The sequence below is a fragment of the Cydia amplana genome, chromosome 7 (genome assembly GCF_948474715.1).
Source record: "Cydia amplana chromosome 7, ilCydAmpl1.1, whole genome shotgun sequence".
Lineage (NCBI taxonomy): Eukaryota > Metazoa > Arthropoda > Insecta > Lepidoptera > Tortricidae > Cydia > Cydia amplana.
In genome coordinates this window covers 12789800-12804825 of record NC_086075.1, presented here as the reverse complement: position 1 = coordinate 12804825, position 15026 = coordinate 12789800, and the positions used below count along the sequence as shown (strand labels likewise).

General features: G+C 37.7%; 1 protein-coding gene across 1 annotated transcript in view; it reads left to right on the top strand.

Annotated features, from left to right (window-relative positions):
- The window catches only part of LOC134649653 (myosin heavy chain 95F), an 84993-nt gene that overhangs the window by 11884 nt on the left and 58083 nt on the right, over positions 1-15026 (top strand). The window contains exons 2-5 of the mRNA XM_063504492.1: positions 11746-11935; positions 12742-12815; positions 13495-13624; positions 14508-14672. Of these exons, the coding sequence (XP_063360562.1) occupies positions 11752-11935; positions 12742-12815; positions 13495-13624; positions 14508-14672 (553 nt within the window). The 5' untranslated portion in view covers positions 11746-11751. The remainder of the gene's footprint in view (positions 1-11745; positions 11936-12741; positions 12816-13494; positions 13625-14507; positions 14673-15026) is intronic.

The following is a 15026-nucleotide window of genomic DNA, read 5'->3' as shown; positions in this document are numbered from 1 at the left end:
AATTCTTCAACCGCCGTAGTTGAACATAGTAAGTTGTTAGCTTCTTACCAACCGCCTCAGTTAAACGGTAGCCCTATAGTTCTGTGGATAGGCTGTATTAAAAGGATTGGATTAGAGTGTTACTTTAATACTTAGTTAAATTGATAAATCAAGTTAGCAGGCTACTAAGCGCAAATCGGCTTAGGTTTTATCCGTTAGACTGTTTTTGATATTATTACCCGAAGTAAAAGGTTTAAAAGTAAAAATAAACTTAGTGATTCCGTTGATTATATGTATTCGATGAAAGTGCTTCATCAAAGTAAGAGCATATACATGAATGCATCTTACCAATACTCTCTGGAAAGTCACATAGCTCATTTCCGTTCGCAGTTCCTTTTCCGTTTCTATTGACTCTATGCTAATGCACCTCGTAATCGTATCCATTCGCGGCAATTGATTCCAGTCAGGTTTCTAATGTCGCCAGTTCGTCTCGTTGTCTGATTTATTTTTGTATTGTGTGATGATGATGTGAAGTCATCGATCTTATATGGCTTTTTTCACTGCGACATCTATATATCTTTTATAAGCACACAATTTAGAAACTATCACCCATTGTAGAAATTCAAATAAATTTTGTTAGTTTGCGACAATTGCGACGTTGCTTTTTAAAATCACCCCTACATTGAGTTGCCTGAAAAGTTGAAATCCATCAACCCGTAGACAAATAGGTCGATTATAGCCACGCGACATAACTAAATGTGACCTTTCCAAGGCTGACTAGGGAACAACACATTTACCTATCGTTTTATTCTGCCGTTAGGCACGTTCACTTTTACTTGTGTTTTGCAACGTTTCGTACTCGGAGTGCGGCGTGACATTTAAATTAACACAAATTAGCTAGAACTAGCCTCAATGTCAGTTTCCTTGACATGTAAACGGCCATTAAGCGATATCGTGGCAAATTGGCAACAGTGAGGATTTGGACATTTTGGACCCACAGTTAATTCCCTTCTAGTCAGAAATATCTTGTATCTTTGCTATATCTTCAAGCTGACACGAAAACCTTCGCTCTTGCTCGGTCGCCAACTAAGCTCCCTCTATTATCCTATATATCCGTCTATATTGCCTATATTGGTCCAAATAGACAAAAGTGCTTCAAGTACGGGGTCGTCCAGAAATCATCTGATCGTTTAGAGGGGGTGGGGGTAAGGAAAATATCAGGAATTATCACGATGGGGGAGGAGGGGGGTCAGGGAAGGTATCACGTGTAATTTTTTTTGCAAAGCGGGAAAGCCAACAACAACAATAATTACTCAAAAATTAGCCAAAAATAGGCCAAGTATGATCACATGATTTCTGGACGACCCCTACTAGGTAATGATTTTTAGAGATTTGCCGTAACTATTGACCGGCTAACGACTATGTCTCCTTGACATATAAACGCTCATTTATTAGGCTAGTGTTAAACCGCAGAGCCTGGTGTTTCGGTCGGTGGCATCGGAAGCTAATCCGTTCCATGTCGCCGGTCCGCTATCGGTTGTATCTCGTATCTGCCATCAGCTTTGTTATGTTCTGCCTTTTTATTTTGCGTGCCGGTTTCTGCACTGCTGGCTATAGTGTAATACCGGCTGTTACGTGCTTTTTAAATTATCACTTGCCCTAGCTGAGGGACGAAAGCGAGTGTAGCGTCACGTAAACTGTATTATAATAACTAATGGTTTTTCAACAAGCTTTTGGCAAATGTTTAAGGTGTAATGATACCTAACTAAATACCTACTAATCATTAATGTTGTTGGTATGGTGCATTGCAGCGTAAATAAGTCTACATTGTACATAGTGGTACGTGTATAAAATGTTTTAAAGCTTAAGAAGCCGAACAAAAATATTCATTATTTTTATTTTAGCAACCAATGTGATTGGTCTTATTCAACATCAAACTATAATTCCAGAAACGATTACCATGTATCTCTACTTGTCTAGGTAACAAATATTTGATTTAGCCTGCTTCAAAAGGCACATACTTAGTAATTTATTGTATAGTGAAGACGTATATACATTACATGTATTTACATTAGAATAGACTTCTTTGCTGCTTATAAACGTAAGGATTCAAGTCATGCTCGTTGACTCACACGCTTCCATTTACATTTGGTAACTTGAAGACCAGATGTGGTGTTATGAGTCGTAAAATACAAATATGAGGTGCTCTGAAAGGGAGCTGAACCGTTCAAAGACCCAAAATACAGGCCATGAAATTGTTACTAATCGGTAATTTTTTCCAACATTGGGCTACCTACTGAAAAAGCTGGAATTGTATTATTATGTTTTATTAGCATAAGATAACTACAGTGACTTCTTAAAAAAGTTTATCATAAGTAGCTTTGCAACGTTTATGTACAGTTATATCTGTTGAAATATAGTGCAGAAGCAAACTTGACAGTTCCGTATGAACGGTGAGCAGCCTCTCAATTTTACCGTTGTTGCATGGGTCACTGCAGCGACCGTGTTTTCTGAGCTGCCTCATTGCAGAACGAAGTAACCACCTATCTTAGTATACACAGTTACTGTCTTTTAGAATTGTGATGGCAGCCGTTTACCGGTTCGAAATGGTGCCCAACAAACCAGTTCCCTTATCACTCACCTTGCCATTGAAGACGATGAGTAACGTGTTACGTCATGAAAATATGGTTATACGCTGTCATTTAACGGAAAAGGACTCAAGAATCATTAATTATTCTAAAGGTTATGCCGTTTTTCTAATATTATAGTAGTAACGATTGCTTAATTACTTGTGTTGCGCACTGTCACGCGATAGGTGACAATAATACATGACAATATATGCCATTTTCGAATTGTTTTTGCATTTGCATGTAAATGTAAGTAAATTGAGTATTGATTCGGGCCTTACTAACCTACTTAGGATTTTACGCTTGTAGGTTTGCGACAACTTGGTGTGGTAATTCTATAAGTTATTTATTATATTGCAACACGCGATTTTAGTCAAAACAAAGTTTTTCTAAGATATTGGTGAGTTGCGAAGGTTGCCTTGCCAATGTTTTTGCGTAGCCTACATTTTCAATAGACTTTAATTACTTACTTTTACTTGTCCAATATTCTGTTGTGACTTCTAGGGTATTCTTTACTGTTATTTTTATGAAATCTATACGTTTACGAGTTACTTCATATACCTTTTTGGAGTAGTGGCCAGCGGGTATGGTATTTGCATTGTTCACAATGAATGTGATTGCGTCTCGCGTCTTTTTTATGCTAGCTGTCCTGATCTGTACTACAGATCCTGTAATCCAGTTTAGTTATTAATTCCCGGGTCATTAATTCACGGGTGACCACAGTCATATCAGGCCTTTTATGCCGCTGTAGGCAAGAGCCGGATAGTTAAACCATATGTTTAACACGCCAGCAAGTTCAAGGTTTAATTGGATCAATAAGAACTGGATTCTCAACGATGCCTGTATAAGTCGAGGCAGGTGCCCGACTCCTACACTCGAATCATATTCTGTGTACAATTATCTTCATCTTATTCTAATCGAATAAGGTGCACAATTGCGTAAAAACTTGCATTTTAACTCTACGCCGTTTTTGTATATGCCTACTTGCCTAGCATGCCAGTGATATGTAAAGTCTTTATTACCATTGAAACAATGGTCTGTGAACATAGCATTACACAGTTAAGTACTTTATTTTTATACGGAATGCAGTTGCAAACTCTTGGGTATGTGCAGATTTTATCAAACCCAGAACACTGTTTTTCTTTTAAAGAAAATTGTCTTCAAGAAGGAAAAGCGTTGAATATTCAGGAAATCTCGTATAATTTAAGATAGTGATATTATCGGTGCGTGCTGGTAGAGTATTTGTGATTATATTTTGTGTTCGGAAGCCGAACGGTACAAAAATTAAAAGTTTTGTTATTTAATTAAATTAAAACATTACATTACAAATACTATTTGCAAGGAATCGTAAATCCAGTCTCACACCGTTTCATCACGAAGTGTCGACATGGAAATAGAGCAAGAATTTTCATTGTGCTTCGAGCCTTGGAGATAAGATAAAAGACCGGCTAATTGTGCGCCATTGTTTTCAACATTCCAATTGGTTCACTACAGTTTTTTTTCAGTTCCAGTTGAAACTGTTTAGGACCAAGGTAAGATCACTTATGAGATGAATCGTATGTTGCATAAAAAATATCTCTGCCCTACCTACTACATGAAAATACTCCTCAGTACATACAATATTAATATATGTACTTAGGTACATTACATGATTTACATGTCTAATCTTCACTTCTGAAATGATAGAACGTCCTAAGTTGTATAAACCCGCTTGGGCTCTATTCTCTTATCTTTAGATCTGTCCTCTTTATTTGTACCGTCATATTTGCTGCAATTGGTTATTGGTTCCATCAGTTTAAAATGTTTAAATACTTTTGATACATTGTTCTGAAACCAAGTACTGTCAGCTGCAGAGAAAGGTGACTCCCCCTGCATACAATCAGTGTATGCAGGGGGGGTCACCTTTCTCTGCAGCTGACCGTACCTACCTACTTAATCGAAGTGAACGTGTAATAAGTACGCTACTAGGCTAACCGGATTAGGCTTACAAATGAAGTAAGAAGAAGGTAAACAAAACAGCATAATGCACTTGGTGACAATTTTAGTTTATTGAATAAGTCACCGAGGGTGACAGGTTCGGATTTACCAAAGATGATATGACCATGACATTCATGACGGTCAATAGGTCACTTTAAGGATTCATAAAAGCATTTAACTGGGAACATTTTCCACACATGTGGATTAAATAACGAATGATTCACATGAAGTTAGAAGTTTAACATAATTTGTCCAACCTTTTCCTTATTCATCTAATACGACCCATCTGTATCTACACCATAATGTGGGGTTACAATTCCATAACATAACTCTTTAATCTCTATAAAAACTCTAGCTTAAAAAAACGAGGTAACCGGGCATTAAAATACTTGAGTGACTTTCAACATCATTAAATTGCATTATTTAGTATTAACTTCCGTAGTCACAGTAATTTATTTAATCACACCGGCCTTCCAACCCAATTTCAACGTTCTCATCTCAATGTGTCATCTAAACAAAGAGAGGAGCAATTGCGTGCGATCGCGGAGATGTCTGGCGTGTCAATGAATGTGAATCATTCGCTTTCCGGCGATTTACAGACATTATACCAGCCCAGATTTGCTACATTCGACAAAGATAATTAAACTACACCAACTCTATTTCAGATTTCTACTTCAATTTAGTTTGAATTCGGACCTTGTGCTCTGCACTTAAAGGATGACTTCAAGACTCTATTTTCTATTTAATTCCATCCAATTACTGCCTATAAAACCTGTTAACAGAACCCGTTTGCTGTTGAGATCGCATGCGTCTATAATCTAAACATTCTAAACTAATATCGAAGGAAGTATAGATGTTCTAGGTACCTGATCTTCAGAATTGATGGCCAATTTAAAAATGCCAATGCGTCTATAAAACAGCCGTGTGTTGTTAGATGCGATCCTGAGATATTGGCTGCTTTGTATGCGAAAATGTCTCTTCTATTTTATTGTCAACATGATAGTCTACCATAAAAATTAAGTCTAATATATGTTAAAGGGCAAGTCGTGACTCGTGACGTCCAAGAATAGCCAAGGTAATGATGGGACAATGAAAATTGACACGGTAAAAGCGTAAAGGTGCGGTCAGTGGTCCTATTTGCTGAAATGGCACGGTTCGAGGTTGGGGGTCAGGCCTAATGTACGACTTGACCAGATTTGTCCAATCTTGCAAATGTAAACTCTAGATATATGAAGATAAGGTTTAGTCTCGATGAAAGGGCCTTAGTAAGTTCGAGGAACCATTGTCGAACACGGTCTAAAAATGGCAGAGGTCGCTGACATGATTTATTAGGTTCTTCGTGATACTTTGTGTTGGTTTTGTTCGTGTGAATCCGGCGAGTGCAAATGGAATCGGTGTGACTCATCAATGTTATGGTTGGCAGTTTGTGTTACAAGTTTCGATTAAATTGTTATTCAAAATTTTATCTTGTTTTTGTATATCACAAGAATGTTATCTAGTTATTTACTGTTTTTATGAACTGTAAAGCCGAAAGATTGTGCAATTCTCTTTATACTGTATTTTTGCCTTTACTTATTTCATTTCAGTTTTTCAGGTTCAAGGTAATCTCGCGCTTATATTAATCGTTAGGACAAGGAAAGCCCGTGAAAACGTAGGTATTACGTAAATGTTTCAAGTTCTTTAAATTTATAATGGTATGCGTCTCAAAAAAATTTAATAATTGAACGCGATTACTGGAGAGATCTGACCTTTTTAGAATAAGCCCTTCAGATGCAAGTGCACGCAACTGCAGTTAATAGACTTAAGAGCAATGCAAGTACATGAACGTGTACAGCCCACATTTACTTAACCAGTTTTAGTTGTATAACGTAGTGTTTGGCCTCCGCTTCTTCTGATGTTCGTACTTAGTAATGAGTTCTAGTAATCCTGGTGATTAGTGAAGTAAAGCTGCTCTCTTCCAGGTTTCTCGAGATGCTATAAGGTATTTGCTCGCAAGAGTTTATTTATTTTATTTATTTAATCTTTATTGCACATAAGAAAACACACTGTACAAAAGGCGAACTTAATGCCATAAGGCATTCTCTACCAGTCAACCTTTAGGCAAAGCAGATAAGTTGTAAGCGGTTTATTATTGTGTTATTCTTCTATTATGTTACCTACTATTCTAATTTGAAATAGAATCATATAGAGGAAACTGACAATCACGTTGGTTGTTGTGTATTTTTTTAAATTGAGGGATGAGTACGGTTTACATTATTAGGTTTATTTAAAAGTTTTCCATATTGTAACGAACTTTTTTCCATAATTAATGGAACTAAGAGAATAGCAAAGAAAACCTTCAATTTGGAGTACGGTCTAATTTTACATGATGTTCTGTAATGTTGGAATTTTGAGGTAATTGATATACCATTGTTGGTATGAAATTGCTTTAGTTGCGGGTTCCATGGTCTTTGAAGTCAAAAATATAGGTAACCTAAGGTTCATATAGCATTTATAACGTTCAGCTTAAGTCATACTTCTCATTCAAAGTGAAACACCTACTTGTTACCTGCTAATCAGTCTTGACCTATAAATTGCCAACGAATAACAATTACCATAAAACACAAATTTAATAAAGGTTAGGGTTAGATGAACCTGTGGCCTATTTTATAAAGCTACAAGTTACAATTTACAACCGGAAGTCTCGTTCTAACACATAGGGTTAGAAAGAGACTTCCGCTTGTAAATTGTAACTTGTAGCTTTATAGAATAGGCCACTGTCCACCACCGCTGTTTTCTATCACCCTTCCTCCCATCCAAGATTGTTATTGGTAACATTATTTTTTTACAACTGGCAAGGCAAACCACCGGCAAAACTTGTGATAATACTACGTCAAACCGTCGTCAAAATTACTTCTGTCATGTTGTGTATATTATGTAGGTGAAATCTGTAAAGTGTAATTTGTTGCAAAAAACAAATAAATAGTAATAAAATGAACTCTGAAGGCACTGCAAAAATATGTTAAATATCAATATACACAATTTGTCCAGCTCTGCGCTGCTTCGTTCCCAGAAGGATAAACGAGCAAAAACGCAGCTTTCATCTACGGCTTGATTGTGTCACGTACTTAATGCACCAGTATTATCTCTAGCCTGCCTACCGGCACTACATAATGGCCTTATGTTGACTCACTAAGAGCTACAGTCGCGTGTTAGGATAATAAAGTAACTTTCATTGAAGCGTTTCGAACGATTTATGCGATGATTCTACAAGCCTGGGGATGAAGTAGCAGTTTATTTGTGAAACCAGCCACAGCGTTTGATTAATGTAATACAGTAGCTCGTAATATGTTCTTGCTAGTTATAATATTTCAATACCTAAACAGAGTTGTGTTACCTGTGTGTGTGCTAGTCTCTCCATAAAAAAAACCCGTTTTAATCTTTCTTTCCGTTTACAATCTCTTACGACTAATAACATCGTTTATGATACTATTTATTGCTTATGCAAAAATCAATTCATATTTTGATCGAAAAAGGTTTCCAGTGTTCATCCTATTTGGTTACGACTTACTAGTAGTAACTTACTACTTAATTAACAATACATTCATTACTGCTTGCATAAAGAAACAATTTTATACTTAATATAGTTTTCTTTTTATTAATGAATTAACAATTAAAGCATTTTTTAATATGAACTAGTTTTATGGATGTTAATTAATAGGTCTCCGAATAGCATGCCTGTTATGTAATACTTTGTATATAATTACTTGGTGTCAAGATCGTAAATTGTATGTCTTATTGTTTGTTTTATTAATTGATTCCCAACGTTATTTTATAGAATTTTCCATGATAATGGGTACTCATACATATTATCGATCACATTTAGATTCCTATCTATTAGTACGGTAATATCCGTTTTAAGTTTAGTATCAGTTTTGATTCAGTAAAGTGTTGTTGATAATAACTATTTCTTTGAAGTTAATTGCATTTAGTTTGGGACTATGGTTTACGTATGTTTTAAAAACTAAGCAACATCTACAATTTAAGTCATTGTCATTGATATACGTAATGTTTTTCAAATAAGATCGAGTGAAAGGTGAGGCCTTTAAAAAACATTTGATTATTTCGACTTCAATATCATATTATTTACCTAGACATAATATCATATCAAGATTGGTTATTATCCATCCCTCGAAGCCCACCATTGACTAGCCAATAATCAAAGTAATGGCTTAATACTTACCTCAAATTGCTAGAGTCTGCTACAAAATTTAGAATGGCTCGTAATTTGTCTCCATTTCCACGGCAGCCAGTCTTTGTCCTATTGCGCTTTCATTCGCTTTTCCTGCTCGTTTCTTCTCGCTGCATCGAATAATTCCCTTCGTTTATCCACGCCAGCGGCCATTCATGTTTACTCGTACCTTTTGGTATTTTCTCCGTAATGTTTTGGACAAGTTTCTCGGCTTTGTCCCGGAAGCAGGTCAGCGTTCACAACTGTGTCGTAATGGTGGAAGTCTTACAGCTACCCTTAATTTGTAGGGCATGGTGGGTAGTGAACTAGTTTAGTGAATAATCCCGTATCAAATTACCAAATGGAGTGCTTTGTATGAACAATTTGTTACTAAATCACTGAGGGCCAGCAGATCCTCCTATTGATTTATGTATAGTGTGTTTGTTTTAGTCGCCCCTGACTAGAAACAAATTCCATTTTTAAGTAAATTGAAGCTGCTCAGTCTGTTCCCTCATTTTGTTTTTTAAGTACCTGTAAGATTGCTTGTTATGTTTATACATCATTGTTGTTCTCACGTTTACCGCATTAGCTATGTCCAATCTAGTGTTTCGCGAAATGACGCGGATGCCGGTTTATCTTGGTACGTTTGCGTTTGCCGTAAAACTAAGTGTCTATTGTTTCAACTTGTCTGAAATCTTAACATATTTAGGTGCTCTTGTCAAATAAGAGACTTTTATTATTTTTATAGTTTGTTAATTGCCGGCCAAATGTTGAATGTTGATTTTTTTATTTTTTTTATTAGCCTATATGAGTGTCCCACTGCTGGGCAAAGGCCTCTCCCTTTGATTTCCACGACTCCCGGTTTGGTGTTTCCTCCGGCCAGTTGTTCAGGAAGTTGTCCAGGTTGTCCCGCCATCTCCGTTTGGGTCTGCCCCGTCCACGTCCCTCTACCGGCATCCACTTGGTGGCTAAGCTAGCCCACCTCTCCGGATGCATGCGGTAGACGTGACCTGCCCAGTCCCATTTGAGCCTAGCGGTTTTCTCGCCTACGTCAGCAATGTGGGTTTTAGAGAATGTTGATTGGTTCACAAAATATAGTTGATATGACTTGGAATACTTATGCAGCTTATCCTTCCTTTAGACATCATTCTTGGTGTCACAGTCTTTTAATTGAATTTGCTGCAATCCGAAACGTAACCGGTCCAGTTTTTGTTTCCGTCGGTCCGTCTAGCGGAACGAGGCGCCTGTTTTTACGGACCCTCCTTACGTCATTTTGAAAGTGTAGGTTATGCTCGCTAGGTCCGAAAGTGAGTTAATCGTACGTTAATTCTAGCGGAATTACATCGGGCTTAATGTCTCAGTGTAAACTTTTTTGCAACATTTTTTGCCAAATAAATCACACATACTTAAACATATTTATTGTAAATATTACATTTTTCAAAGCACCCAACGTTAAAACGTTTCTGCTTCTGCTTTGGATCAATATTCAAGTGGGTATTTCCCATTACTTTGCCACGTTATATGTCCTAACTAATTTAAAACATAAGTTCAGGACATTTACAGTTTAGTTCTTTGGTTGAGTCAATGTTCTGTTGGCTTTATGAAATACGAGGCCAATCTTTTACATTTTGTAAAGTACTCAAGTACTTATACAATTATGTTCTAGTTTTAGGTATTTTGTACTTAATAGCTGCGATAACACGCTCTTGATAGATTTATGATAAAATTGTTATGATTATGTTCAATGCAGAGGATTTATTCATAATTAAATTAGTTAGTGCTCTCAGTAGATTAATTGATATCAAATAATCTTCTGTGTTCTTAAGATTTTTAGATATTTATTTTCATGTTGCAATACCATCATCATCACTACTAAGTGATGTGTACCTAAACAATAAACATCCTAACCATAAAGATGTTTATCATCACTGTTATGTTTCAAGTGGTATAACACGAGTTTATTGGACTGTTATTAATGTGTTGCACTTCCTACGTGAAAATAAAGACATTACGTCTTATTCCTTTGCAATAAGGTGTAGAATGTTTATACATATATGTTTGTCTGATTTCATACGGTTCATCTTGCCGCTTCATGCGTGGTGTGATGTAATTTTAATTACTTAGGCTGTACGCTGAATATGAATAAGCTTCTGCATGCTTCTGGGTCAGTAAAGTCAAGACCCACTTTCGGAAGAAAGATAAAGAGATTATTAATTGCTGTAAATATTTATAAAGCTAGTTCATTAGTAGAGGTAGGAAGTTGCTTTAATGACAATTTGTATGTGATGTTATTAAATGATGTTGTTGGTATAAGGAAGCACAGATTCTAACAGACAGTGAAGATAATTCTAACGATGTGAAAATGCCGTTTTACACCTAATACTTTACGTTACGCCCTTTCAAGTTCATATTTCTTGAATTCGAAACGGTGCTTAAACTAGCAGTAATTGATTCAAGAAAAAAGTTGAACAACACTGCCATAGAACGTTCAAAATAGTCAAGCTGATGGGATCGAGTACCTATGCAATCCTGGATGTCGCTGAAGCGCACCTCGGGCACGCTTCTCTTGATTTTTAATTTCTCTTAATCGTAACATTTTAGAAACATTCTGAATGTATTGGGTGCGAGAACTTTAAATAATAGACCATGGTCCATGACTATCGAATATCCTTGGTAGCACTGTAGCTTAGAATAAATTTAAATTAATAATATGATCTATTTTAATATGACTTGGAACTCCGGTAGCCCGTTTAAGAAGTGTAATGATCTTACGGTACATGTAGCTAGGGTCCCCTAGACCCATAATATGGTGGAAAGAGGCCTTGAGTTCCAGTTCACCCAAGACAGTATTTTTTGTAAGTTCTCATAGCATCGGTGTCGCAGGCGTTTCTGCTTGTTAAAAATTTAATTAGCACTGTAGCTGTACTGTAACCATACTTTCTATTGTCGCAGGTCACGATGATGGACAAGCAGCTGGTGTGGGTGCGCGACCCCGCGGACGGGTTCGTCCTGGCGCGCATCCAGGAGCTTATGGGCGAGGAAGTGGACGTGCTGCCCCTGGACAACAAGCATCCTCGTCGAGTGTGCAGCTTTGAGGATGTCATGCCCGCTGGAGATCCGGCCAAGGATGTCGACGACAACTGTGAGTACTGTACTTGACTAGTGGCACAGAATAAGTATATTATCATACAGAACGGCCACGCACCGCCCCGCCCCGACTCGTATTACCTCGCCCCGCGACTGGCCGCGACATGAATCTGTCGGACTTCTGGCGTCCTCTTAGTAAAGCGACTTACCCACACATACACAATGACGCGTGTACAGACGTGCCGCGCACACATATAAACGCAAATGATTTTTGATGTATGGCGTGTCCGGCCTGTGCTAGTGGGAAGGTAGAAGCTGATGGTCGAGGAGGTGGACGTACTGCCTCTGAACAAGAAGCATCCTCGTCGAGTGTGCAGCTTTGAGGATGTCATGCCCGCTGGAGATCCGGCCAAGGATGTCGACGATAACTGTGAGTACCTATTGTGACTTGAGCAGCAGATCGCTCGGAACTGATAGACGAGAAGATCAACCTAAAAAAGCATCCTCGTCGCAGGTTTGAGGACGTTATTCAGGGCGGGAACTCCAAAAGCCATCGAAGTCGGTGACTTTTTAGAAACCAATCGCTCTCTCATCTCGACAAAATTAGGTCATATATTGGTAATACTGTTGTTATACTTTTTGGTGATGTATTGAGTTAGCGCATTGACAGGAGAATTTTACGTAACCACCAGAAGCGCCTTAAGGTCTACTGTAAACTGATGCTCCCCGCAAACCTATGTCTTACTTACTTGTGTTGTAATTAACGGGGATCCAAACTTGAGCTATATCCAGCAGATTGCGACATTAAGTAAAAATAAATAAATAAGTTGCCTAATGTTAACATTAATCTTTCGTTTTCAGGCGAACTGATGTTTCTCAACGAGGCCACACTTCTGAACAACATGGTGGAGCGGTACAAAAAGAACAAAATATACGTAAGTATTGTCTTAACTTACCTACTTGTTCGCAAGACTCATTTTTACGAAGCAAACGTTGACAATAGATCGTATGAGTCATATTGCTTGGATATTTTCACCTTGGCCGTTACACTTGAGATTTATTGATCATTGCAGCTGGGTCTTGTTTGCATGAATATACATATTTATTGATACTAAATATTGAAAAATTAACGCGTCTCGCGGGACTTGGATTGTTTACGTTGATCACATAAATTAATTTTATTTCAATAAAATAAAAATTTCTTAATGCCAATTATCAATTTGTTCTGTTGGAGTAAATTACGGCGACTTTATTCAGAAATTTCAACATCGCGAAACTTTTCAATCGCCTTGGCCTAGCAAAGAGCCAAGAACAATGGACATGCAAAGTGTTAATTATATATGATGCATGCTAATAATCAATTTCTCTCACATCTCCTCCCACGTTATAGCATATTTAGCCGAATCAGAAACTTAAGGTAAACGTTGAAACAACTGACATTCGCAACTCTTCTTAGGGACTGTTTCAAAACATTGGTCCTACGAGTACTTATAGTGTCAGGAGCGTGCACCTAAATGTGGCAAAATCTATAGCGGTCGGCGATTGTGCACGCTCGTGACGCTCGGAGCGTGCGTTTCTTTCGTTCCAGAAATTCACGCGACATTTCGTTTCCAGACATATGTAGCGAACATACTGCTAGCAGTGAACCCGTACCGCGACCTACCAGACATGTACTCTTCGGCAACGATCAAGCGTTACCAGGGCAAGTCGCTGGGCGAGCTGCCGCCGCACGTTTTTGCCATCGGTCAGTATTTCAGTTCAATATCGATTTCCAAACGACGTGGCAACTGGCAAGTTAAAACCCCGTTTATTGTCGCTTTGTTTCAAACTTGGCCTTTATATTTTAAATTGAATTATTATAACACCTTGTTATACACCTTGAAATCCCTCCTCATCACAACTTATAAAGCAGTGGGAAAGTAGGCAGGTGTTGTATGCTGCGCTGTCCATTTTAATCTTTTAGCGTTAAGTATCAATCGTCTACAGTATTGATTCAAGCTCTATTTATATTAAAAATAACACAGTTATTATTGGTGTATTAATCGGCTGCAAGGCCCATAACAAATAATACAATTAATATTGGTGTAAGTACGAGTATTAGTCGAGACACTCCGGACTTTACGAGATGTACGAGTATAATGAATAATGTATGACGTCTTAATAGTCCTCTTGTATGATTGATGGATCAGCATCCATAACGCTATTGAAATGCATTCTGTCAGCTATATTACATGACAGTCAGTAATTACAATTGCTAATACTATGACTTATATCCGTTGAATCGCAATTAGAGCTGGTTTCTCACGTGACTAATTTAGTTTGAGTAACATTTTTACGTTAAAAACTAAGGTTGAGGTTGTATCTCCAGTAGCAATTAGCAATACAGTTTTATTGGTTAGCTAGGTAAATAAATACCTGTCACCTTGACCCTTGGTGAAAAGGTCGAGTTAAGAGGAAAAACCTCCACAAGGTTTTTCTTTACAACTATAACGTCTATGTATAACTCCATTTATCATCATCGTTTTGATTATTTTCTATGCTACTGTTTTGCGCTCCTGATACCTACCTACTACCTCTCCTTCCTTCTAAGTACTGTCTACTAAATAGTATATTTTATATAATTTCAGCCGACAAAGCGTTTCGCGATATGAAATCACTGAAGCAGTCGCAGTCCATCATAGTGTCGGGGGAGTCGGGCGCGGGAAAGACAGAATCCACCAAGTACATATTGAAGTATCTTTGCGACCTGTGGGCCAAGGGAGCCGGGCCCGTTGAACAGAAGATTCTAGACGGTGAGTGGCTATTTTATCCCAATTGGGTGCCTTTTGCGTTCCTACGTATGTCAGGAAATCTTTGAAAAATAAGGAGTACAGGATAGGTAATAAAAACAGATATTAATGGTTGCTGTTTAAAGTGCTAGTGGTTTATTGCATTAACTGACATACACTGATACTTCTACGAGAAATAAAGCCCTACACGAGAAAGGAATCCAATTTCTGTGCCACTTCGATATGACAATAATATGAGATCCCTGATGAAGAGATGAGGCTTCGAATTGATTGCTACTGCGACGAGGTACCTAGTGGCATAGAAATCAAATTCCTTGAATTTACTACAGAAGGATGGAAAATAACACAGAACATATT